The 24,838-nt window shown below is 42.8% G+C and overlaps 2 protein-coding genes across 9 annotated transcripts in view; one reads left to right on the plus strand and one right to left on the minus strand.

The window, feature by feature from the left end:
- The window catches only part of LOC135918975 (organic solute transporter subunit alpha-like), a 63,989-nt gene that overhangs the window by 20,135 nt on the left and 19,016 nt on the right, over positions 1-24,838 (plus strand). For 4 of the 5 annotated variants that reach the window (XM_065452700.1, XM_065452702.1, XM_065452703.1 and 1 more), the window contains 4 exons: positions 122-280; positions 5,961-6,072; positions 7,774-8,029; positions 8,329-14,757. In XM_065452700.1, coding sequence (XP_065308772.1) covers positions 122-280; positions 5,961-6,072; positions 7,774-8,029; positions 8,329-8,567 — 766 coding nt within the window. In that variant the 3' untranslated portion in view covers positions 8,568-14,757. Of the gene's footprint in view, positions 1-121; positions 281-5,960; positions 6,073-7,773; positions 8,030-8,328; positions 14,758-24,838 lie in introns of those variants that run through there. The other variant, XR_011508146.1, reaches the window with a different exon arrangement.
- LOC135918972 (mitotic spindle assembly checkpoint protein MAD1-like) overlaps positions 7,960-24,838 on the minus strand; it is a 98,199-nt gene continuing 81,320 nt past the window's right edge. The window contains exon 18 of one of the 4 annotated variants that reach the window (XM_065452694.1): positions 7,960-8,094. The gene's annotated coding sequence lies outside the window, so the exon portion shown is untranslated. The remainder of the gene's footprint in view (positions 8,095-24,838) is intronic. The other 3 variants (XM_065452693.1, XR_010569837.1, XR_010569838.1) reach the window with 3 other exon arrangements.

The following is a 24,838-nucleotide window of genomic DNA, read 5'->3' on the forward strand; positions in this document are numbered from 1 at the left end:
TGACAAGCTTTCTGGCTAGGCCATGCTGTTGTACCTAGAAGGTCGATTGCATGGCTGTTGCTGCTGTGCATCACGTGAACCTCTGTGCAGCTGACAGCTGTTGCATGCAATACACATGCAGGTATCTTCCATTTTCGCTGGTGATGTACTTTGAGCTGATCAGCTGCTATGCGGGGGGCTCGGAGCAGCTTGTCCAGCGGCTCATCAACGAGCAAATGCCACTGCGGGGTCCCCCCATCTGCTGTGTGCTGTGGTGCTGCCCGACACCATCTTTCTCCAAGTGAGGCTAGCTCTCCTTATTGCTTAAACAATGTAGTTTGTCAAGTGTCGCATACCGAAATTTAATGATGTTACTCATATAATTAGTTTTGCTGCACCACACCTGCCTTGAGAGAACACTATAGAAAAACTTTGTCAGTTTATACTGATAACATATTCTTTGAAAACTAAGTGTTCTTTAACTTTGTGTCAATGGGTTGATAATTTTTAATAATTAACCCATTAACACAAAATTGAAATGAAATGAAAGTCAACATTTCATTCTTTACATGTTTTTTTTTGCCATAGCCCTAGTGCCAATACGTCAGTGCAGCGTTAGAGGTTTCAAAGCATTTTATCATATTAGGGTTGTTGCGGTGCAGTAAATTTCTTAAAATTCTGTAAGTTTAGTCTTTGGCTCCATTAGTATACAGTGTAGTGCATTTTTACCCACAAAAAATTAAGTAGGCTCGAGCAGACAGCATCAAAACCCGTGTCAAAATATTATCCATCTCTATGGTGCAGCCAAAAGGACTGAGATAACGTTTTGTTTGTTGACAGTGCCATAAAGCTAGATTTGTAAAGTGGTATTGGTAAAATTAATAAAATAAAATTAGTAAAGTACCGGTACATGAGTCAGGCAGCCACTCTGATCCTTTCAACTAGTGCCCCCTTTCTCTAACAAGCATTCCCTGTAAACTCCTAGAACATATAATATATTTGCAAATAGCGTGTCATCTTGGTGACCATTCCTTCCTTTTTCACAATCAGCGCAGTTTCCGGCCTGGTTTGTCATGCGATTCACAGCTTTTTGAATTTATTACTGAACTTCACCTGAACTTAGACTCACCACTTCAAACAGACATCATATACTTACACTTTGCCCAAGAATCTGACTCTGTTCCCCATCGGTGGCTTTTGGCCAAACTTACATGCCTCGGTCTAGACCCTCTTGCATTGTCATAGATTCGTTGCTTTCTTACTAATCACTTCTAGTACACAGCTGTTGGAAATCATTGCTCAACCACTGCTAGCATCATATCTGGAGTACCACAGGGGTTCGTCCTCGGTCCCCTTCTCTTTCTCATCTTCATAAACGACCTTCCTAATGGCATTTCATCCTCTATTCGACTTTTTGTAGACAAATGCATAATTTATCGCCTTGTTACAGACCAAAAAGACCGTGCAATGCTTCTAAAAGACTTACACTTAATAGAAACCTGGTGTTCCAATTCTTTAATTAAACTTAACATCTCCAAATGTAAGGTTATGCAGGTATCCTGTAAACACTCTAACAAAGATCACCCATACTCTTGCAACTTGACAGCCCTATCCACCATCGAATCATATTGCTATCTTGGTATCACTACTAACAGCAAGTTGACCTGGTCCAACCATACCACAAAATTGGCTACCGATACCACTTAATCACTTGGTTAAGTCAGACGTACCCTTACCTGGTGCCCCTCATCCACAAGAACACTAGCTTGTGAAACTGTCATTCGAAGTGAACTTGAATACGCCTCAGTTGTTTGGAGCCCGCACCAAGCTTACTTAATTAACATATCAAACTTTTTGTTAACAACATAACATATCAAACTTTTTGTTTGGCGAACCCCTTCACCTAGCATTAAAATTTATCTCATCGGCACGCACATGTCATTAGTGGTTGATATTACGGTTTCGTTGTGATACATTCTTGGAATATACAAATTATGTACATGGTGGGTGGGCTATGTGGTGTCAACAAAGCATGATAGCAGTGCGTGTTTGAGAAACGATTGTTAGGCTAGCAGTTGGGCATAATGCAGCAACAATAATATTCTGCCTCTTGCTTGCTCTTGCTAAGCCTCTTGCTAACTCTTGCCTTTGCTTGGAATTGTTGATGAATTTGACTTCACCCTACCATCTGCTAGCCACCTGGTTAGCTCAGATGGTAGAACGGCTGACCCGGAAAGGTAGTGGTCCCGGGTTCGATTCCCAGACCAGGACGAATTTTTCTTCAACTGCGAGGTTTTTTCTTTTGAGGAACTCGTATGGGTTTCCTTCGTAGCAATTTGCTACATTTGGGTGGATGTCTCATTTTCCTTTTAATAATTACTCCTCTCCACCTTGCGGGTTTCTACAGAACTATTATGTCAATATTCTGAGCAGTTTAGCACACAAGATGCAACTGCAAAATATTATTTGTTAAGGCAAAAGCCCTAATAGCTCAATTGCAGGGATCGGTGATTTCGCCGATGCTGTTCAACCTGGTAATGATCGGAGTGGCCGTAAAGCTCGCGGACATCGAAGACGTCAGGCACACCATCTACGTGGACGATATCATGCTGTGGGGGACCGGTGGCAGCGACGCCCACATTAAGGGTCCGCTGCAAGCCGCCATCGACGCAATAGAAGACCAGCTGGAAGGCACCGGGACTAAAATGTTCGCCGATCAAATCGGAGCTTCTCATACTGCCACCTACCAAAAACAGCAGACGCAAGACCAGAAAACGTGAATAAGAAAAAATCAGAATCGTAACCAAATCCGGCAACATGATCCCCAAGGTTGGCAAAATAAGGATCTTAGGCATGGTCATTGAAAAGCACGGAAGAAACGGTGAAACCATCACCCGTCTCACGGCAAAAGCAGCCAATGCGATTCGACTCCTCGAACGAGCCACTTCCCAAAAGGCTGGCATGAGAGAGGAGAGCCTAATTAGGCTCGTCCAATCCTTTATCATCAGTCACGTCGCGCACACTGCAGCCTACCACAGATGGCTACAACACGAACATAACAAAATCAACGCGATCATCAGAAGAGCATACAAGACGGCGCTGGGCCTGTTCGAGTCCATGAGCACGACCCACTTTTTACAACTCGGAAACACAATACGCTTGAAGAAATAGCCGAAGCGCAATGGACCTCTCAACTGGAGCGGCTGTCCATGACCAAAGCCGGGAGAAAGATACTGGACGACCTGGGAATAGGACACTCAAACGAGGTGGAGGTGAAGCTCCCCATCCCCGAAGAGGTCTGACACCAGACCAGAATCGACCCCATACCGAAGAACACGAATCCCGAGTTCAACAGGGGAAGAAGAGCGGCGAGGGCCAAGGCTCTCATCGACCAGCATGCCAACAACGAGCACGCGCGGTACGTGAACGCAGCCAAATACCAATGGAACGCCTTCGCAGCGATCGTCACAAAGGCGTCAACCAGCGCCACGAGGATGGCAGCGAGTGTGAGAAGCGCCAGAGTGGAATGAGCGGAGGAGGAAGCCATCGCCTTGGCCATCGCCAACGCAGACTGCCACACGGTGCTGAGTGACTCGAGACAGGCGGTGCGAAACTTCGCCAAAGGCCACATCTGCAGGGAGGCCGAGCACGTACTGTGAGCGGCCAAACTACAACACAGAAAAGTAAGACTCAAGTGGTTCCCGGCGCACGCGGGCGACCCGTCGGAACGCAATGAGAACCACAATGAGACGGCACACACCGTGGTGCGAGCGCTAACCAACCGTGCCCCGGCAACAGACCGTCCGACGTGGTTCAGAACCAAGGACCATATGAAGGACTACAACAAAATCATGAAGGCCTACCGCATGGTTTGCAGGACTCTCCCACCCCCACGCCTAAGGCTGAGTTGAGCGGAGGCAGTACCAGTAAGACAGCTCCAGACCGGATCGCTACCAAGCCCGGGAATGATGCATCGCATGTACCCAGAGACATATCCGACCGATAAGTGCAGACTCTGCTGGAGAGAGACGGCAAATTACACGCACATCTTGTGGGACTGCATTAACAATCCAGAAGAAGCAAAATCAAGAACGATCCCACCGCGGCTCGAGGCAGCTGCGAAGAGCTACAACCAAGACGGAACAGCTCTGGGCCATCCAGCAGGTCCTCGGGGTGCTCGGAAGGCAGGGACCCAGCGAGCCGCAACGGTGAGCAGAGACCCGCGCTGAGTAACGGTGACTTCGTACATGACATAGGCCCTTGTAGGGGCGCACAAGTGCCCAACAGCGGGCACAAATAAAATTGGCTCCAATCCAATCCAATTGCAATGGCTCATACCCACGTAAGCAAGCAAAGATGAATATGAATATAAATGAAAAAAAAGAAAAGAAAGGAAAAAACGAAAGAAAGAACAAAGAAGGAGCCAAAGAAAGAAATGCAGAAAGAAAGAGAGAATGAAAGAAGGAACAAAGAACTTTTAGGTAGTGCATTAGGTACTTGCATGTGTTGCTGAGGAGGTCGACCCACAACACCATATGTTTACTTCAGACTACGGCTTGTTATGTCTTGCAACAAGACTGACCTCTCTGATCGTACAGCTTTCGCCTTCACGTGTTACAGGAGTGTAGCATGCTGTGTAACTTTTTTTACTGCAAGTTGTTTATGTCTTTACTACACTGATGTTCGGATGCTTAAGGTCGCTCATGCTTTAACGCGACAGCGTTAAGAAGCTCGTGTCGCAGAAAAGCCGGTGTCGTTGGTGTTGGCCTTGAGCAAACAATCCCGGAAGGCAATTCATAAATAAAAACAACTTGCAAGATGGGCTGGGTGGGAATCGAACCAGGGTCTCTGGAGTGTGAGATGGAGACGCTACCACTCAGCCATGAGTTTGATGGTTCAAAGCGGGACAAAAGCGCCTCTTGTGAATGCGGTGTTGCCTTAGAAACGTGCCGTAGAAAGTTATACTGCGGTGTATATCTGTAATTATGAGCATGTAAATTACAGAAGTCACAGTTAAACGAGTAGCGAAGTACGTTTCCGCTACATTTATTCTGCGTTTGGTGCACACGCAGAGCCATCTTGCGACAAACACAGAGGACCTCCTCCTCACAATGTATGCCGCTGCCTTGACAGGTGGCACGCCATTCGACCGCTTCTCCCCTTCGTCTTGATTTAGCGCATTGGGGCCATGCGGGGACTGGTGCGAGGGTGCCCCAATACCCTTGCGTTTAATAACTTTTCTTGCTCTCTCCCCTTCCAACTTCCAGCAAGCGTCACTCGAACCCTCGTGTTTAGCCGACGCGGCTCCTCTTTCCGCTCACAGCACGATTCCTAGGTGTAGCGTCCGATGCGGGACGCCTCTGATGTGATCGCTGCGCTGTAGCGCATCTGGTGCGAAAGCGTCCCCTGCAATGTGTGCCGTGCTGCTGGCGAGGAGTCATGCGTCTGCGTGGTGCTCCCAAGCGAGATAAAGAACGATCCCATCGAGGCGTCAACCCCATGATCAGCCCCGCCTTCATGGTGTGTCGCGGCCCAGCTGTCCGTGCCGATCACTACGTTTGGCTTGCGTAGATCGTTTCTCCCTCCGAGACGAGCTTTTTTTGTTTGTTCCGCTTGCTCAGGCGCACGTTTCGTTGCAGCAACGAATGCTGCATTGCTCGACGCTCATTGCGTGATTGGTGGGTGCAAAGTTCGATGCGGGGCGCCTCGTAAGTGATCACTGCGCAGTAGCGCATTGTCTTACACCCCTAGGTGGGTCGACGGGAACGCTCTCGCGTTCCACTCTTGAAGGCGAAGCTTAAGGGTCCTCCAATTTTTATTGCAGAATTTTAACTTTGCATTCCTGTTTTCAATAATTACTGTATTTTTATGTTGCAGTATTTTGTTTGTATGTTTTTGCCACTCCCCTAAAGTGTACTGTGTGTGCATTAGTATGTTTTAATTAATTGGTTAATCAAAGACCCTGCTTATTGACTTTACAGGCAAAGGTATGCTGTCCTACGAGTGGTGGTCTACCAGCTGTTCTTCATCCCCCTGATTCTGGTCACCATCATCTTTGTATGCACGCTCACAGGCATCCATGAAGGGGATAAGGTGCGTGTACCTTATTCATGTAGTGTAGGAACCTGGCTCAATAAAGGACTGAGCAGAGACAAAGATGAGCACTCACAAGTGCTTATATTGTCAGGACATATGCACAGCACTCCTGCAACCGCGTACATAAGTCACCACTGCTTTCCTGAATGCTTGATTGTGACACACACTCTTTGTCAAAATTGTACGGTCTACGTTTCCTGTGGCTGCCATGCTGACTGCAGTCTATCTAAGGGAGTTCCTGTGGTATACCATAAGTTTCAACACTTGTGGGGATGCATGACTTTCACACGTCCCCTGATATGTTGCACAAAGCATGTGCGACCATCTTGCCCAGCTTTTCTGAAGGGTGTTTTCTCTCATAATGAAATGGTATGCATACACAGTCTTGGACGTGTCTGTCAAACTCAACTTTTGATGAGTCACACAGATTTTTAAAGTGCTTTAATGCTTGTTCCAGTATAGCTGGGAGAGCAGGGGAGACCTGCACCAGACATGCATCATTGATTTGCCCAAACCTTTGCACCTGTGTTCTTGCTTGTTTGCCATAGGAAAGGGAATATATGAATTTAAGCATCTGCTTCAAAAAGAGTGGACAAAAAAACATAAATAAATAAATAAATCTATGTACAATGGGCAGCGGTCCACAAAAGTTTATGGATGCTGAAATCTGAGAATCTAAAGGTCTTCACAGCTGTCACAACGCAGCCTGTTATTCACATTTCCAGCCTCCACTAGTATGTGTGAATGACACTTTGATCTACAGTTTTGCTTGCTACTCTTACAGGCTGCTTGGAAATTCAATGCTTTCTGATATCCCGTGGTCTGTAAACTTTTGTGGTTGATAGTCATAAGGGGCCCATCTTGCATTGACATCACGAAAGCTGTGAAATATGTTCATATTGTCCAATTAAAATTAAATTAAATTAAAATTAGAAGAAGAAAAGAAATTAAATTAGAAGTGGTCCCGGGTTCAAGTCCCGAACCAGGACGAATTTTTCTTCAACTGCGAGGCTTTTCTTTCGAGGAACCCATATGGGTTTCCTTTGTAGCAATTGCTATGAATGGGTGGATGTCTGATTTTTCTTTTATTAATTACTTCTCTCCACCTTGCGGGTTTCCACAGAACTATTACATCGAACTCTTGCCTTTACTTTGAGTTGTTGACAAATTTGGCTTCGCCCTGCCATCTGCTAGCCGCCTGGTTAGCTCAGATGGTAAAGCGACTGCCCCAGAAAGGTGGTGGTCTCGGGTTTGAGTCTCGGACCAGGACGAATTTTTCTTCAAATGCGAGGCTTTTCTTTAGAGGAGCCCATATGGATTTCCTTTGTAGCAATTGCTACAAACGGGTGGGTGTCTGATTTTTTCTTTATTAATTATTTCTCCACCTTGCGGGTTTCCACAGAACTATTACATCAAATTAAAATAAATTAAGAAACATTGATAGTGCAAATTAAAGTCTGCTAAATGGTATTTTATGAAAGGTATCAGCAGTGTGATGTGTGCAAAAAGAAGAAAAAAGAAATGAGAACAACCTATTACCATGAAATGAAAGAAAATAGTATTTTGGAATTAATACTTTATCAGTCTGAACTGATTTAGTGTTTCTCCTTTAACATGCCTCTTTTTACCGCATTAGTGAAAAGGAGCTGCACGTAAAACAACTGAGGCAGCAGCAGGAGCGTTTTTATTTCTTTGCAGATGGAGGCGACCAATGCGTCCCCATACCTGATGCTCCTCCAGGCCGGATCCTTCCTTCTGGGCACGTACGGCTTTGTCATCTTTGTCAAGCTGGCCTCGCGGCCCCTGCCCCCGCAGCTGCTGCTGCGGCGCAAGTTCACTGTACTGCACCTGCACTTCACCCTGACGCGGCTGCAGCTAGTTGCATTCAAGGCAGCCGGACTGACGGGCCACCTGCCCTGCGTGCCGCCTCTGGCCTCCATGGTCACGGGAGTCTGTGAGCTCACTCCCCCTTCTCTCCCGCTTCACTCAGGCTGAACGTCCTTACAAATCCCAGAAGTGCTACAACAAAGAGAAAGATGAAGTTGCAGCCACTGACAAAGGGAAAAAACAGAGACACTGCATCATTTTTAAAGCAGTTAATTAGTTTATTACTTGTTATGTTTGAAGGCAGTAAAAGGCATCAACAATGCAGATGACTGTAGCAGTAACTGCTGTCTAACATGTTGATCATACATTGGGCAACCCAGAAATGGCTGTACTGCACCGACTTTTGTTTGTTCTTCCTCCTCGCAGACCTGAGCAGTGCCATGCTTATGGGCCAAGGGTTCATGGTGTCCACCGTGTCCCGCTACTTCTTCCTGCATCCGCCGCCGAACTCGACTCTGCCGCTGCGCCCACCAGCCCCAACGCCAGCCCACGTCAACAGCCATCAGCGATCGTCCACTGTCTCCTTGCCCCGCCCGCAGGCCAACGCACACCAGGCCAGCACACAGCAGGCCAGTAGCCGATACCTGGCTGCATTCACTTACTGACTCTGAGGGCTAGATTCTAGACAATGCATAGCAAGTTGGTCAATTGATATGACATAGCAGAGTGTTGGTATGGCCACAAAGTCAAAGTTCACAGATGGCTGTGCCATCCGGCGAGCGACAGCAGTGGTTCGTCATCTCCAACAAGGGCAGCTTCCTGCCTGAAAACTAAAGAGGGATGTGCTTAAACCTGCTTTCTTGCTCCACGACGAGCAAAGTGCAATGTGCTTGAATTTAGTAGAACTTCTAATCTGGCAACTCAGTCATACTTATTGCCTGCATGAACCTCAGTGCTGCATCGATTATGACAAGATTTCATGGTTGATAATGAGTTATGTGTTGTTATATACTTCATCAACCTTTTTTTTTTCCCCCCATTTTGCAGATGAATGTGTGTGCCTAGTGACTCTGTAAAGTTGGATTTTTAAAGGGAATAGAATTTATACACTATGAGTGCAGTATCTTGTGTCTGGTTTCGAGTTTGGATCCATTTAGAATGGAAAGAATTCGATTTGCCGTAGTTGAAGTAATTCTGAGCAACTACACAAGCGATGTCTTACCTGAGGTGCTAACAAATGCGTTTTGAAAAATGACTGCATGGTTTTGCGGTTGGGTACAGCCTTCTCACTGTGATTACAGTATTTGCACAAATGTATTGCAAGTTTATTTTTAATTTTCTTTCCAAGAATGCACCTTGTCCTACATCTGGAATCGTGCTAAATTTCATCTTGTGCACTGAGTCACAGCGTTTGAGTATTTTTTTCTTATGCTTAAACTACGGATAAAATCCTACTTTAGATGTTACGTGATACAGTCAACGTCCAATTTTTTGCACTTCCTAAGGACCGCAAAAACATTTGAAAAATCGGGCGATCCACAGAAACAAGTGCATGCTTTTAAGTGCCCTCAAGGGCTCAAATTGCCACAGCCACCTCCAAGGTAGCTTTAAATGCCTGCCAGTATAATTATTAGGCATCTCGGTGCTCGTACTGTGATAGGAAATGGCAGGTGCACACATGTATAATACAGAAACACATTTTATGTTCCATGACAGTGACCCCTTCACACATTGCCATATTGCGGTGTAGCTGACTTTCGGGAACTGACATTATACAACGTTTTAGACCCGTTCCATACTTTCCGCACTTTGACACCATCAGCAAGGGTGACGAAGTCCTTGCTAGTGCTGAACAGAGGTGGCGATTTCAATGAATGGCATTTTGGACCTGCAATCACAGCAAAAAGTCCGAAAAATTGGTTGGCAAAAGGTTTCAATGACCGAAATTTAAGATGTTCTTATACATCGGCTCTATGGAGTATGTGGCATTCCCACAAAGGAGTTCGAATTATCAGGCATGTCTGAAAAAGCGGTTGTTGACTGTATTACGTAAAGGTATCTTTCTGCATACTAAACATTGATGGAAGCGGTGCAAAGGTCACTGCTAGGCTGAGCTGCTTGCAGATGGAGCTAAGCAAAGGCAGCATATATAAACGAACGGATCACAGGCATTCGTTTTATAAGAATGTGTGTATGTTGTTGCTCGCTGTGATTGCTGTACCAGGTTTCAAGTCACATTATAGCTGCAACAATGTGTCTCCTAAATTTTTAACTTGTGAGAGCTGGCCTTTATGTTTGTGCAAGTATTTCAAGCTATCAGATGCACCGGTCCTAGTTTAGACCTATGCTTGGAAAGTTTGCTAAGGAAGTGCAATAAACAAACATCTAAGGCTCAGTAGATGAGTCTTTGTAATCAAACAAAGCATTGTGAAAACCATGCACAACCATTTTTGGAGTCTGTATCTCATTCTGAAATAGACCTGCTGATTGGGCCTAGTGGACTGTGCTAAATAGAGATGTAGATTAAATGTCCTCCAATGAATTGGCTATGCAGAAATATCCATTTATTGGATCTTCATTCTAAAACCACACCACCTGGGTGACTTACTTTATGTAGCACTGTGTTTCACAGCAGTACTTGCCTGGTATATCTGTGACAACTACATCGTCATCAGTGGCAACATGATCAAAGCACTTTGGATAGCTGCCTGTAACATAACATGTTCACTGAGAAATGCAGCTAGACTCTTCCTGGTCGCAGTTTGTTTGCCAGACACTCAATGCAGGCACGAATCTGACTACTAAAAAGTACCAAGTAGATTATTGTAGTGTCATCGATTCTTCATGCATGCAAGTTTCTTTTTCACTGTTGTAAACAATGTCTTGTCCATGAGCTTTAAAGTTCAGTTCACATTTTAGGCCCAATTTGAAGCTTACAGAATAATTTGCGGCCAATATATTTATGAGGTAGAACAGGCATGTATTATGCCGGTGCTTGTGGATAGACATTTTGTGGGCAGTAAGAAATTTGTGGATATGATAAAAATTATATCCCTGTAAAAATTAATGAGTTTACATAACTAGTATTTACAGAACCAGAGAAACCTTGCCATGGGAGTCTAGAAATTTACACACTGTGCATGACCTGCGGAACATATTGTTAGCAGAGTGTTTACATGTTGCAGTTTCTAAATAATATGATGAATAACAATTGGAACTGCCAGCTGCTTTGATCTCATGTAGCCCCTTGGACTTAACGCATGCCCAATATTTAACAGTAATATTGAGCTAAAGCCTGCAACCAACATTAATGGTTTCTCCGACCTGCACATGGGCATTAAGCTGCATTTATATTATAACACCTATAAAAAAAGACATTGCACTTACTTCTGCTTTATATGTACTCAGACTTCACAACAAGATCGCTTTTTCGTGGCCTTCATCATTTAACAAAGTACATGGCATTGTTGCCTGCCTGGTTTATGGGGAAAAATGAAAAACCAATGTGGTAGGAAAATTCTGTTTCATCTTCTCATTCTGAGATCACAATACAATTCTATATTATTAAAACATGATTGAAACAAAGCAGCTCAGCATGTGAAGTCATTCTACCACATCTGCTATTCATGCTGTTTCCTTCTCTTGTCAACAGGCAGCATCCATGTGTATTTAGCAGTTTGCCTCTGTTAATACAACGCTGCTTTTTCTTTCTTTTTATACATGAATCAGGCAAGCTAAATTATGTGCTTTGTTGAACAATGTGGACCAAAAAATTCGATGTTATTGCAAAATTTGGATGCAAACAAAGCAGCAATAAACACGTCTCTTTTGAAGTTAGAATAAGAACATAGCTCTTTGTACTATGGTTTATGTTTAACACAAATACGAATGCACAGTCTGCACACTGTTGTAGAACTCCCACCCGAAAGTCACTGTGAAAATTACTTTAAGTGGGTTTCTTAGATCATAGCATTTCATGCTGCCTGCTTTAATTGGGTGAAGGATTTAAGTTTGTGTGTCTTTTTTGGAGGAATGCTGTAGTGCATGGTCAGCTACTCCAGCTTTCAACAGCTTTAAAGTTTTAAAGGTCTTCATTGTAATGTATGCACTATAATCAACATAAAAAGGAAAGCTGCTCTCATGAGGGATGTTAGTAACAGTTTCAAAGCTGCTGACTCTAAAGCACCCCCATATTTCTGAACCACTGTGTTAAATATATATATATCTTAGTAAAACACTCTTGCTGTTCAGCACAATGAATCTTTTAAAAAAGGGAGCTTTGACAGACAGCTGGAGTGCTTGTAAAAATGTAAAAAGGTAATGTGGTGAGGCATGACATACTATTAACAAATCAAATTGCCCCAGCCTCTGCCACTCATGCTCCTGCTGCTTATGTAGTTGCTGCTTGTCAGTATTGACAAGCAGCAACTTCTGTAATAGGTGTAGATCTAGCCACATAAGTGCAACTCTGTAATCGGTGATGTTGATTACTAGTTGGGCGTTTTAGAGGCTGTGAAATAAGTGCAGCCAGCGTCTTGCACTTGAGCTGAAATTATGTCCGAGCAGGAGAGGCTGCCATTGCTCTTTGACAGCATAAAAGTGTTATGTGATGAGTGCAATGTGCCGTGTTGTGGGACAGACGCAAACATGGCTTCGTACTATAGTACCTTTTGCTATAACTCAGCAGCAGTGGTAGCAATGTAACGACAGTCACTTAGACATGTTATATATGTATCCAACAAATCTTCTGACGATGCTGAGAGTTTCCTTCATCAGTTTTAGCTGCTTCCGAGCCCATTAACCATCTCTCCTCGAGCACCAACAAATAGTTGAACAATCAGTACAGACACTCTTCAAGTGTAGATATTAAGGCAATCACCTTCCTTCCTGGTAGTACAATGCTGGAAATGTTGCTGCATAGCTCTTCTTGTGCTTAAGAAGCTATAGATAATTGAAGTGCAATGTAGGTATTTGCTAAAAAAAATAAATATATCCATCATAATTTAATGTCCTGGACACAGTTGGTAGAGACTATATCCACTTTGAATGACTTTCACGTATCTGCTAGTGTAAACGAGATATTTTTGTGGTTGTTGGTCAATGGGACATCTTGTTACTACAAACACTTTATGATACAGCTACCATGAAATTATTCGTTTTTCTAAAGTGTGCAAGAGACAGTAAGATCTTGTAGAGGGAAAAGCATGATCAGTCACTTGGAAGTGAGAGTTTAACAGTAACACTCAAAGCACTTGTGGAAATACCACAAGTCAAAAAAGAGTTAACTATGTCTATTTTCTTTCAAGTTGTGTTAATCAATGCTAACGAGTTAAAAAGCACCCATTAGCAAGAACTGGAAAAGTGACATCGTATTTCTAATGCAAGCACTTAAAACACTGTTCTGTATATAGTCTTACTGATGGCCACAGCTTCATAGTTTGCATAATATGGAAGACATGCAAAATTACAGATTCTACTTGTTTTTAATACCCAATATAAGCTGAAGCCTTTGCAAATGAAAAATCATATTGAGATGATTCTTATTTTTCTTTCGTAAACATTTTGACAAGTGAGCAATAAATATGGAGCAAGACCGCCAGAGATTAGCACATCTTTTGAAAATAGGAAGTTCTTGACTGCTGGCAGAATAGTGTGTAACTTAATTGCATTGATTAGAGACTGACCTAGGAGCCACTCTTTCACAAAGCCAATTGCAGTCTTCTGTCTTTCTTCTTTTTTTTTTCAATTCTGTGGACTTGGCGTATTGTTAAATTGAAAATTGTACTACGTACGTACCTTAGGAATCTAAAATTTTGCAGTTTCGTCTAGTTATATTGGCTGCCTGCTGATTTGAGCAAAAAGCCAGATCTAGAAGTCTGTGTGAAATGGATACGATGGGGCATCAGTGACAATTGAAAGGAAAAGGGTTTTGTGAATGCTGCTCGTCAGGTTGCACCCCCGATGAAACCTCTTCCCCAGGCAAACTATGCCCCCTGCTCACCGTCTTTCCTCGACCTGTTTTGTGGTCGTTCCCGAAGTCTTTCTTGTTCAAAGTTTTTTGATGCATCTTTTCAGCCTCACGACACATGCAAGGACCTACTCCCAAGTCCTCAGCTGTATCTGATGACACTTGTTAATGTACCAGGGTGGAATGACAGAGTAGTGTCTTTTGTCACTGGATTGGACAGCGTGTTCTGTGGCAGATGTGCTGAAACATGTTTCTCCAAGCACAGGGAATTAGAGTTGGCCTAGTTGGTTTACGTTCATCATAGCAAAACAGTGCAGACGACGGGACGAGTGAAATAGATAAGACAAGCACATTGTCTTGTCTGTTTTACCCGTCTTGTCAGCTGCACTGTTTTGCCATGATGTCTCTCCTTACCCCTATGAAGTTCATGTACATGTGCCGTCTGCTGGTGTTTTGATACAGTGAACCCTTCTTACAGCATATCCCCTTCAGGCATGGTGTACACATTTGTGTACAATTTGTTTTTGCCAATTCTGTCCAGTGGTGGCAAGAAAAAAGCCATGGAGAATGAGCTTTCAGTGTGCTTCAGTGTGCTGCATATTTCTACAGATGGCGACCTTGCTGAAGGCATTACGATGTTTGATGAGACGTTTGACATGCCGCATTCCTACAGCAATGCCAATAGAATGGATGCATGCACTTCGAGCTAGTGATTCAGCGACTTTTATATGAAAATGCAACACGACTGACTGCACAATAAATAAGTATTTAATTAATGTGTAATTACGAGGACTTGCTAGAAAATCAACAAAAACAATATCCTATAATGTTGTCTTTCTTGCAATGGGGTGTCCAGCACCTTGAAATAAAGTTATGTAAGCTTGGCATATCTATTGGGAGTTCATCATAATTTGCACCTCGGTTATTTACAGTGTGAAGTGGCAGTATTTTGTGCACCTATGATGCATTTGTGTGCTGTCTTGCAGGAGAAAGGAGGGAACAGAAAATGGCCTTTCTTAGTAGCCATAAAACATTTAGGTGAAGGTGAGTGGCTTTTTGCACAACACCTTTACCCACGTCTTGCACCAACATGTCCAGTAGCTTACTACTCTGAAGCCATAAGACACTTGCAGTAGCGTATATTTTTCCTTGTTTCCCAATATGGACTTGACTGGGCCCTATAAGTACTCATCTCAGCTGTAAATCGGTAACTTATATTCCAGCAAAGAGCTGCTATGATTCTGTGTACATAATGTGGCTGCGGCAAATGAAAAATCGCCAAGTAGTGCTGATGAGAAATCTTATTATGAATGCTATGAGGTCTGCTGTACACTGTATGCACTATATTTGTGAATGGCAAAGGTTGTTGGTGCCTAATTGTGCTTTTTCTTGATTCATTGGAAATGATGTCACATCAGTGATCATCATTTATTCACTTGCCGCATTGTTCTGCTTGAACAGCAGCTTGGGTTTGTTGGTTTTCCATCCTGGTGTTAACAGCGCAAAACATAGACAGGGACACGAGACGAGAAGACAACACCATGAGCGCTGTTTTAAGGGCATGACATGACATGACAAGAACTTTATTTGAGTCCTGAGGGACTGAGACCTCGGGGAGCCAAAACCGAAGGCTCCCGAAGATTAAGTCGGTGGCTCCGCCCACAATGGAACCAGATCAAGTCCCCCCACAATGGAGAATGAGCTTTGGGTGAATTGAACCCCCTGTCTCCATATCACTTCAGTGTGCTGCATATTGCTACAGATGATGTTTTAAGGGCACTCCACATTTTTTAGTGCTTATCATTATTATCATTAATTTTACTCAGTGTGCTGAAACTCATAACAAGGTTTTACTGGCTACCAATTTCTCTTGTGTGTAACCTACTAAAAGAATTAAATGTGCAAGAATAATGAGAACCGAGGGGCCCGATTTTTTTTTTTAATTCTGGGTTCTACGTGCCAAAACCATAGTTTGATTATGAAGCACGCCATAGCAAGGGATTTTAGATTAATTTTGACCACCGGGGGATCTTTAATGTGCCTCCAATGCATGGGACACGAGCGTTTTTGCATTTTGCCCCATCGAAATGTGGCTGCCGCAGCTGGGATTCGATCCTGTGACCTCGTGCATAGCAGCGCAAAATCATAGCCGCTAAGCCACTGCAGCAGGTCGCTTTTTGTTACAAACAAATAGAAAAGCCAGGGAAAATATAGGGGGAATTAAGGTATAGTGAATTGAAGTTTAGAAATAATGAGGAAAAGAGAAATGCAAGGGGATGAAAAGACAACATGCCGTGGGTGGGGGCCAATCCCACATCTTGCACATGATGTGTGCAGTGCTCTACCATAAGCTACAGCGGCAGCCATCCTCCTATAGACTTTCGTTAGTATTTGCACTTGTGTAAAGGCTAACCCACAATCGGAGTGTTAGCCAGCGCTACTTGTAGCAATGGCAACGAATGTAGGACCTCCTTTAAAAAAAAATTCAAGAGTCTCTAAGGTGAAGCATTCATTTCTTATATTTCAACATCATAACTGCCAGAGGACTGTTGTGTTGACCTAGCAGCAATGATCAGAAATCTAATCAAACTAAACACCTAAGCAAGTCTTCAAGAATGTCGTACAAATGAGGAGGCTGTTATTCACATGTTCCTAGAGGTTGGCTTTTCCATAATGATTGAGCTGCAGTAGGCAGTACAGTGCCTGTGCTGCCCACTGTGGCCAGCTGCCCTGTACCCTCGGTTAGTGCAACAACTTTGGGCAACAACTTGTTGACAAAATTACGTAGAATTTCATGTATTTCTTCGCCTTTTTAGGGAACATACATATTGAAAGTGGTATTAGGTAGATATGCGTAGAATAGTGATCAGCTTCAGCTTCACACCTACAACATGTGTTTGATACATATTTATTAAATAAGGGCCAATTAGTAAAATTAGCCTACTTCTGATACATTGAATTGGCTACTAGGTCACTAGTTTGAGTCAAGAGAGCCACATGGCCTAAAGTGCCAGCCTGGAATTTTCACAGAAATGAAAGGAGTGACAGTGTTGTCCCTCATTTCACTATTCTCAAAGTTGTGCTTCCTTGTCTTCGCCAGTATGAACCAGCTAAATGTGCAACATGTATTGTGGGCTTTGTGCACGTTCACTGTGTCAGTAAGCATTTCAAGACTAATCAAGTTTCACCATGTACTGAAGGACAAGGCTCCATGCAGTAGACCAACTACATGTGTTTAGCTGATGTGCAGTATGCAGCACATTCAAGTCCTGTTATGATGGCAAGTTTATGGCCTGGATCCTGAACCAATTTTGAGTGAACTGGGTTTTAGTGTGCTTGCCTTGAGTTAAAAGGCTTTACGAGAAAGCGAAGCACCTTTTGATGCTACCTCAGGCTCCACATAGTATTCTGCAAAAGGGGGCTTATCTTTAGTCATATCTTTATGCACGAATCAAGCCTAACATGGGAATCAGGTCTGTGTTGGCTCTGTTCTACATTTTGGATGTTGTTTTTGGTCATGCTAGATGTGCACCTCTGCCACAGAACACAACTGCCACCAGCGTCAACATATCATGTCTTCCTGTTTGCACGCGTGTAAATATTGCTGTATTTTGAGCATCAGGCTTGTACCTCTTGTCAGTAATATGAATACTACATGAAAATTCTTTCTTCTTGAACTGTCTTTTGTCGCATTAGAGCCAGTATTATTGCGTCTCTTGCGAGTTTCATATCACAAATGTGCACCGCAGGACATTGCTAGCTTGTGCGGTTTACTTGCTGCATTGTATTTCAAGGCCGTTGTAGATCACGCTTGATGCTATTTCTATATAAGAGGCTATGTAGGTGACAGTAATGCTGCAGCTCAGCTAAATGGCTTGCAAATAATTCCTTCATGAGTATATGCAGTTGTCACAGCACCTTAATTGTTAAGCAGCTTAAAGGAGCACTACAACACTTTTTTAACATGGTAAATAATCTTCCTTAGACACCAGATGATGTTGTCAATAACATTTCTGTCTAATACTTTTTCTGTAAGTGGGCTACAGAGATGCTACACATCAGTTCAAAAGGCTTCCCGTATACTTTAGTTAATGTCAAATGAAATTTACTTTACCATAAGTTACAAAGTACAAATGATGGAGGCACATGCAAAAAATTTTGAAGGCTTTACGACGTCTGTATCCTGTTATTCACAGATCCTACAGATTCTTTGTTTTCCCACAGAAACTTTTTTTTCTTTCAATGAACTACGTTAAATTTTCGCGACTTTTTGTTTATTGCTGTGCGCATTAAACAGAATGGCCATTTGCCAGATATCTTCAACTATCAAAACTGATAACCGCCTCCTGCATAAGCAAAAAAAAAAGAAGAGAGATAGAGAGAGAGATAGAGACAGAGAAGTCTGATCACTGATGGGTGGGGATGCCTTATCATGGTGGAGAATAAAACCACTATGGCGATACATATACTACGATATCTGAGACCAAGCAGTGCAACAGAAGATTATCACATACCATTGTGAGGTCATGCCAATACAAAAGCCTAACACGACGATGAGAAGAGCATGGTAGTGCAGCTTCAGGTGCTGTTAAAATGTGAAAAGGAGAGGAAAACTTCAAGGGAATAGGAGCATATGATTTCTGATAATTATGTTCATACAAGGTGCACTGAAGAACACTTTATTTGAAGAGGTTTGCGAATTAGCACAAGACGCGTTATTCCACGCCTTTTATTAAATGTATTTGTAGGGATCCTTATTAATGACGATGACCTCACGGCACCTTGCACGGTTCCTGTGTTAATTAGTCAAACAATGGCTATGACATCTCAAATGAAGATCACGTGTGAGATATCACTTTTGTGTGATGCTTAGTGTGGTGTTAATATGTGAATGCATAAGTAAGAAACTCATTCATCTAAATCAGCTAGAAAAATTCACAATTTTTTTGTCAATTTACTAGTGATTGCTCCTTGTTTCTTCTTATATATGTTTGATAAATCTGGTAGTAGCCCCTTAACTTTCCTTCTGTGCTCCCCTTTTTTATGTGACAGTCATGAGAATCACATGACAAAACAGGTACAACAGAAACGTATGAAACTTATGGCTGTAATCGATGTAGATAGAGCAGTTCTTCACACTTTTTTTTTCCATCCCCCTGCTTGAAATAAGTTATGCAATGGGTAATGCATGTTTTTATGTGTTCAGCTTAATGTTTAGAATCTGCCTAGCATTTCACAAATACAAGGACTAATGCGAGGCTGAAGTAATGCATTGACTGGTGTCACATCCTGCAAACTATGGCTTTGCCATTCTATTGATTCTGTTCTGATGTTGATCTTCTCACGATGTCAAGCATTGCTAATTACGTGCAGTTTCACACGACAGTGCACTGCTGCACTATGCGCATAGGAATGTCATAAGAGTTGAGACATGTGATCAGTTTGCAGCTGATGCAGTGCTTAAGCGTTGCCACGTTAGGTGGAGCATACCATTGTTTAACTATACTGTGCTGTGCCAAGTCCGTTTCAATGCTAAATATACCATATGGGCTTACCTGCCTAGAGTTCCCTCACATTTCTGCGAAAGGTTACTGCAGTTAAATTGAGTGTGTTCTTTTCTTTCACATAGGCATAGCTGAGCAGGCGTTTTGAATGGCTTCTACAAATTAACAAGAAAAAATAACAATTACATTACGCTGCATTATCGCTCGGTGCTTGCAGTCTATTGCACATGTTTACTGTCCAATTGAGTCATAATCATCTTTTTTGTTTCTTGTAAGAGGTTGCAGCCAAATTCTTGTGTGTGTGTGCATGCATGTGTTCTTGTGCCTATATGTGCGTGCATGCACGAATGCTTTTGCCGGAGTGTTGAGTTTTCATGGAGATCATTGCCACCATTTGCGCGTCACAGAATGCCCATCATCTTCACATGTAAAACACTGCGTCACAGAAGTGCAGTCTGGTTCTCTGTATTCCACTTAGGCTGCACACTACTCCAAGCACGAATCAAAGTTCTCCAGCGATTTCACTCGACCAAGTGCATGCATAATGCGCGGTACTATGTCATAATTTCTACAATTTACTTTTCTAGGTGCACTAATACAACTGCTTGCATGTGCACCATATTAATTGTAGGTGTATTTGCGATACTTTTCCCACGTCCACAAGCACAAGTCCTTCGATGTAATGTACGTAGAGATCCCCACTGTGCGCCAAGTGTAATGTTTGTGAGTTTACCTTTTGTGTGCCAATGCAGTTTGGAACACGAAATAAGCTAGGCAGTAAGGGCAAGAGCATTGCATAAGGTTTATGGTGTGATCATGATGACCCCTTGTTACAGGTGGGCCCGACTGACTATGCAGAAGGCCCCGCTGTATCGTCAAATGTATATATCAGAACTTGGCCCACTACTGAAGGAATAAAAACATGCAGGGCATCAAACAATGTCAGTTCAGTACTAGAGACAACTTCCCTTTCCTGAGAATGAACTGTGCAAGTTCTATTTGCAGTTCACTGCATGATAAGTCATGTGTTGTGAGCACGTTTAGGGCAAACCGTACAGTGAGACCATACAGTGGTAAAGCAAATGAACCATTCATAATTTCATGTTATCATAAACAGCTGAGCTGAGGAACTGATAAGTGAGATAAGCTGTTGGATTATAGCTATGGCTGGTGGAAGATGCTTTGAAGGCAATCCCTGTTTATTGGCTCATCTCCCAACAGATACTGTGTTACTCGAATGAAACTACCAAAAATACGTACCCTAAGGCGTACAAGGGCACATGCCAGCATGTGTTCTGAGTACATCTTTTTGTGTTGCTACTTTTCACTGGTTTCAACACACTTTTTCTTCTCTTTAATGTGAGGAAAGTTTCCCAGTCATGACAGATGTCACTGGTTCGTCTAAGGGCACAGCTAGGACGACTTGGCACTAGAGTTGACATGGGTGGTCTTAAGCAATACAGAGCTGAATTCTGAAAGTGGGTGACAAACCAGTGAGCTCTCAGTGGTTTGCCACCAACTTTCAGAATTCAGGCAATACCTGGATGGCATCAAGTCCCTCAGCGTCACTGACAAGCGATTGATTATGAGATCAGCCAGTAGCATGTCTACCTTCAGCGTCTGTTAAAGGTTGATGTGTTTTGGTGCCGGTTTCTCACAGTGGGCTGCGCTTGACTTTTGGGAGTTGCCCAGGTTGCGCTGTATGCACACTATTCCTTGTCGACACCAGGTGCTGCTGGCATTGTTGCCAGTGAGTTCACATGCTGCTGCCCACTGTTTGTGCAGGTTGCACAGCTGTCTGCCTGGTGCCACCTTTCCTAACTGCATAGTGTATGCTCCCAATAGAACAGGCATTTCTTGTGGTTTACTGGCAAGAGCTACAAGGATGCAATTTGAAGGCAAGCAAAGAGTGCCTCTTGCTGCTTTTGTTTGCTGGAGAGACAGACATTCAGCCCCAGGGAAATTTACTTGCATGCTGTACCCTGTGTTTCCTGTATCGCAGTGTTTAGACCAGTGCGTTGGAATGGAACGGAAATGTAAGCGAAACATTATTTATTATTTTGTTTCAAAGTGAAAACAAAATATTTTTTATGGGTTTCAGTTCAAGGGGAAAGTCAGCAATCTGAAACAACTGACATAAGGCAATGTCAGCATTAGAGTGTATCTCAGGGGCTCACATTAGCACCTATTTCAGGCAGGGATAGTATTAGCAATAGCCCATCTGGAGCTCCACTAATGTAAGCCTGTCGCTCAGTGCACTAGCAGATTGGTATCGTAGTAAAACTGAGGGCTTGCACCCTGAAGAGCTTATCATTTTGTTTTCTATAGGTACAACGCTTTGTAACCAAGTTTTGTGGTTCATTTAAGTTCATTTTATCGAAACAATAGTCTTGCATTTCGGCAAGTACACTCTATGACATGCTGCTTCTGAGATCATCCTCGTTGCCTTGACTCAATGCATTGAGCATGGTCTCAGAATTCGTAATTCACTTATTGAGAAAAATAAATATGGTTTTTATCATTACATTGCTTCAAAAGGTTTTACAAGAAAAAGAAAGTTATGAACTGTTACGAAATTTTTTTTTTTTTTCATTCCAGAGCAGAACCAGAATGGAACTTTTTTTCAGTGGAACGAAAGACTTATCATTCCAGCACCCTGGTTTAGATACTATTTTAGGCATACACATCTGACAGGATCATAAAGATATTTGATTTTGATACAGTGTTGGACATGCGAGTGGAATTTATACAGTGATCTGCATTTTTGTTTTAAGGCATCATTTTTTTTTTCTTTTTTTACGTGCTGTTGCTTTGCTCTTGCTGAAATTTCACTACAAAATCAGATTTTTTTGGTCGACATCATTGAATATAGCAGTACTTCACACCGTTGCTTACCTGGCTTGTCTGGAAAAAGTAAAAAATCATTGTCACATGTGTACATGAACTGCTGCATGAGCTTGAACTGGCATTCAGCAACATATTGATTTGGGCTAGCTGATATCAGATTTATAGTATTCTAACAATGGTGGACACGGGACAAGAAATGAAGAAAATGAAACATTCTCCCATGCTTGCAGAGTATAACATGAACTGGTTTTGCCGACTGTCAGCAGCTAAGCCACAGAATAAGCTTAACAGCAAGTAGAGTGGATAACAGCAATGAATTGTGAGGTTTCATGTCTGAATTAAGCTGCACAATGGGCTATAAGGAAAGCCATTGTCTCTGGATTAATTTTGACCACCAGTGGTTCTTTAACATATGCACCAGAAGCATAGGTAAAGAGTGTTTTTTGCATTCTGCCCTCATTGGAATGCAGCCACTGCAACTGGGAACTGAACCAGTGTCCTTGTACTCAGCAACAGAATGCATAGAAATACAGATGCAGGAGGCTGACTTCACAGAATGACAGTTGATGTGGAAATTTCATTTCGTTGCCTCGCTCTAGCTGAATTCACAAAACAGGGGAACATTTTGAAATAAAACATGGAGAAACACAACTCGCAAATATGCCTTGCTTTCTTGTCAGTTCACACTCTCTCTCTCTCCCTGTCATCTTCGTATTCCCCTTTCTTATTCCCCCGGTGTAGGGTAGCCAACCGGACGTTTTTCTGGTTAACCTCCCTGCCTTCTGCTTTTATCTTTCCTCCTTCCACACTGGGTGTGATTAAAATTTCTTTCCAGACTCCCTAGGACTATCCGGAGATTATGCTTTCAACCAGTGAGTGTTGGCATATGCAGCCTCTCAGGCAGTCCTGCGCAGTCCAGCACAGTATTTCTAGAAGACCCACTGATTTATTTGGTGGCGAAAACAACAAGTCTGTGACCATACAGCAGCTCACTTACACTCGCTTGTACAACAGCTTTCTCTTTTTCCAGACAAAGGAGTCAAGCAACAACGCAGACCAAAAATGTAGTCTTGTAGCACAAGTTAAACAAGGCAGTGGCAAGTGCAAGGTATTCATTCTTATTTTGAAGTTGAAATGAAAATGCAGGTACCTACACTTGCTGTTCGATAGCAGCAGATGGAAGTATGCAGTTCCCCAGCATGAGTGCTTGCTGGCTGATGAAACTGAAAGTTGCTCCCGCATTTAAATCTGGGACACTATGTACAAAGCGTTTGTCACAAGTTGGTGAGATGGTAGAAAAGATCCAGGATGATTAAGCAGACAGGTCACATACCCTGCCCACACGCTCTGAAATAACATCTTTATCATGCTGTACTTTTATCAGAGTATGTCTAACAAGTTCATCTTGATATGCATGTTTTTGGATGCGTTCTGCACACCGAGGATTGTTCTGGTCCCCTGGTGTGGTGACATGCGTGCTCCTCTGTGCCGAACTCTCAAATGATTGCTGAATGCGACATCTTTTGCAAAACCTTATTAGACTGGTGAGCATGGCTTGCTCAGCCAATCAACGTGCAATGAAAGTAGGTGTTGCGCAGGTGGATGCCATGGCCTACGCAGGGTATGCTGAAATCAGTGTAAGGGAGGATGCAGAATCAATATGAAGTTCATCACAATGTGAAATTCAAGACTTGATTCTTGCTGCATCACAAACATGTCTAGGTTTGTGTTGCAGCACACTGTTTTTGTGCTCATGTTACAAGCTGACATTGTGTCTTTAGACAAATTGTTTCTGCCACACTTCAATGTACAAGGGGCATTTGTACTGCTTACTACTATGTTAAGCATAGTTTGGTAGCAATGCCACATACCCGAGATTGATTTATGAAAGTATTACGTTTGCACCTTGCATAAAGTACTTGATGTTTTGCTAGACTACTGCAGTGAACCATGTATGTGGGATTATTTAATTCATGCTGTTGAGAAGAGCATTTTCATATTTCTTTTGTATGTTGGTGTGCGTATATATATCACAAGGTGCATCAAAGGGAAATACATGTCACTGAACACGGTAGACCTTGATGGAAGTGTACCATTACAAATCGACTGCTTGTAGGCAAAGGGATTTTTGATCGTGCTCATACAGTCTTTTTGCATGGTCTTGTTGGTCTCCATTGTCAGTTTACCAATTGCTTATACCCTGCCATATAAACATTTTTATAAACATATTTTATGATTTGGACAGTTGTTTGCACATTGTGGCTAAAGTTTAAATGACAAGGCTTAAGCATGTCTGTGATTGTATTTTTTGACGTTTATCTTGTAAACAGCTTTGTCAGTATCAGTTGTAAAATATCTCATGGCATTATCTGCCCCATGAACATGGGTTCATGTGTGCTTGTGGCATCAGCATCTTATGTTGTTTTGAGATTCCTCCTCACGTATAGGTGACAGCAGAATGACTTTGCAAAAAGTTATAAACGTGGAGGGTGATTGCTCCGAATGTCGTGCATGCTCTCAGCCTCAATTGCTGACTCCTTCAGAAAAGGGAGATTGAAAAACGTGAACAGTGTTCACAGTGCACATGTAATAGGGTGAAAAAAAGATAAACCTTCTT

This window comes from Dermacentor albipictus, chromosome 8 (genome assembly GCF_038994185.2).
Source record: "Dermacentor albipictus isolate Rhodes 1998 colony chromosome 8, USDA_Dalb.pri_finalv2, whole genome shotgun sequence".
Lineage (NCBI taxonomy): Eukaryota > Metazoa > Arthropoda > Arachnida > Ixodida > Ixodidae > Dermacentor > Dermacentor albipictus.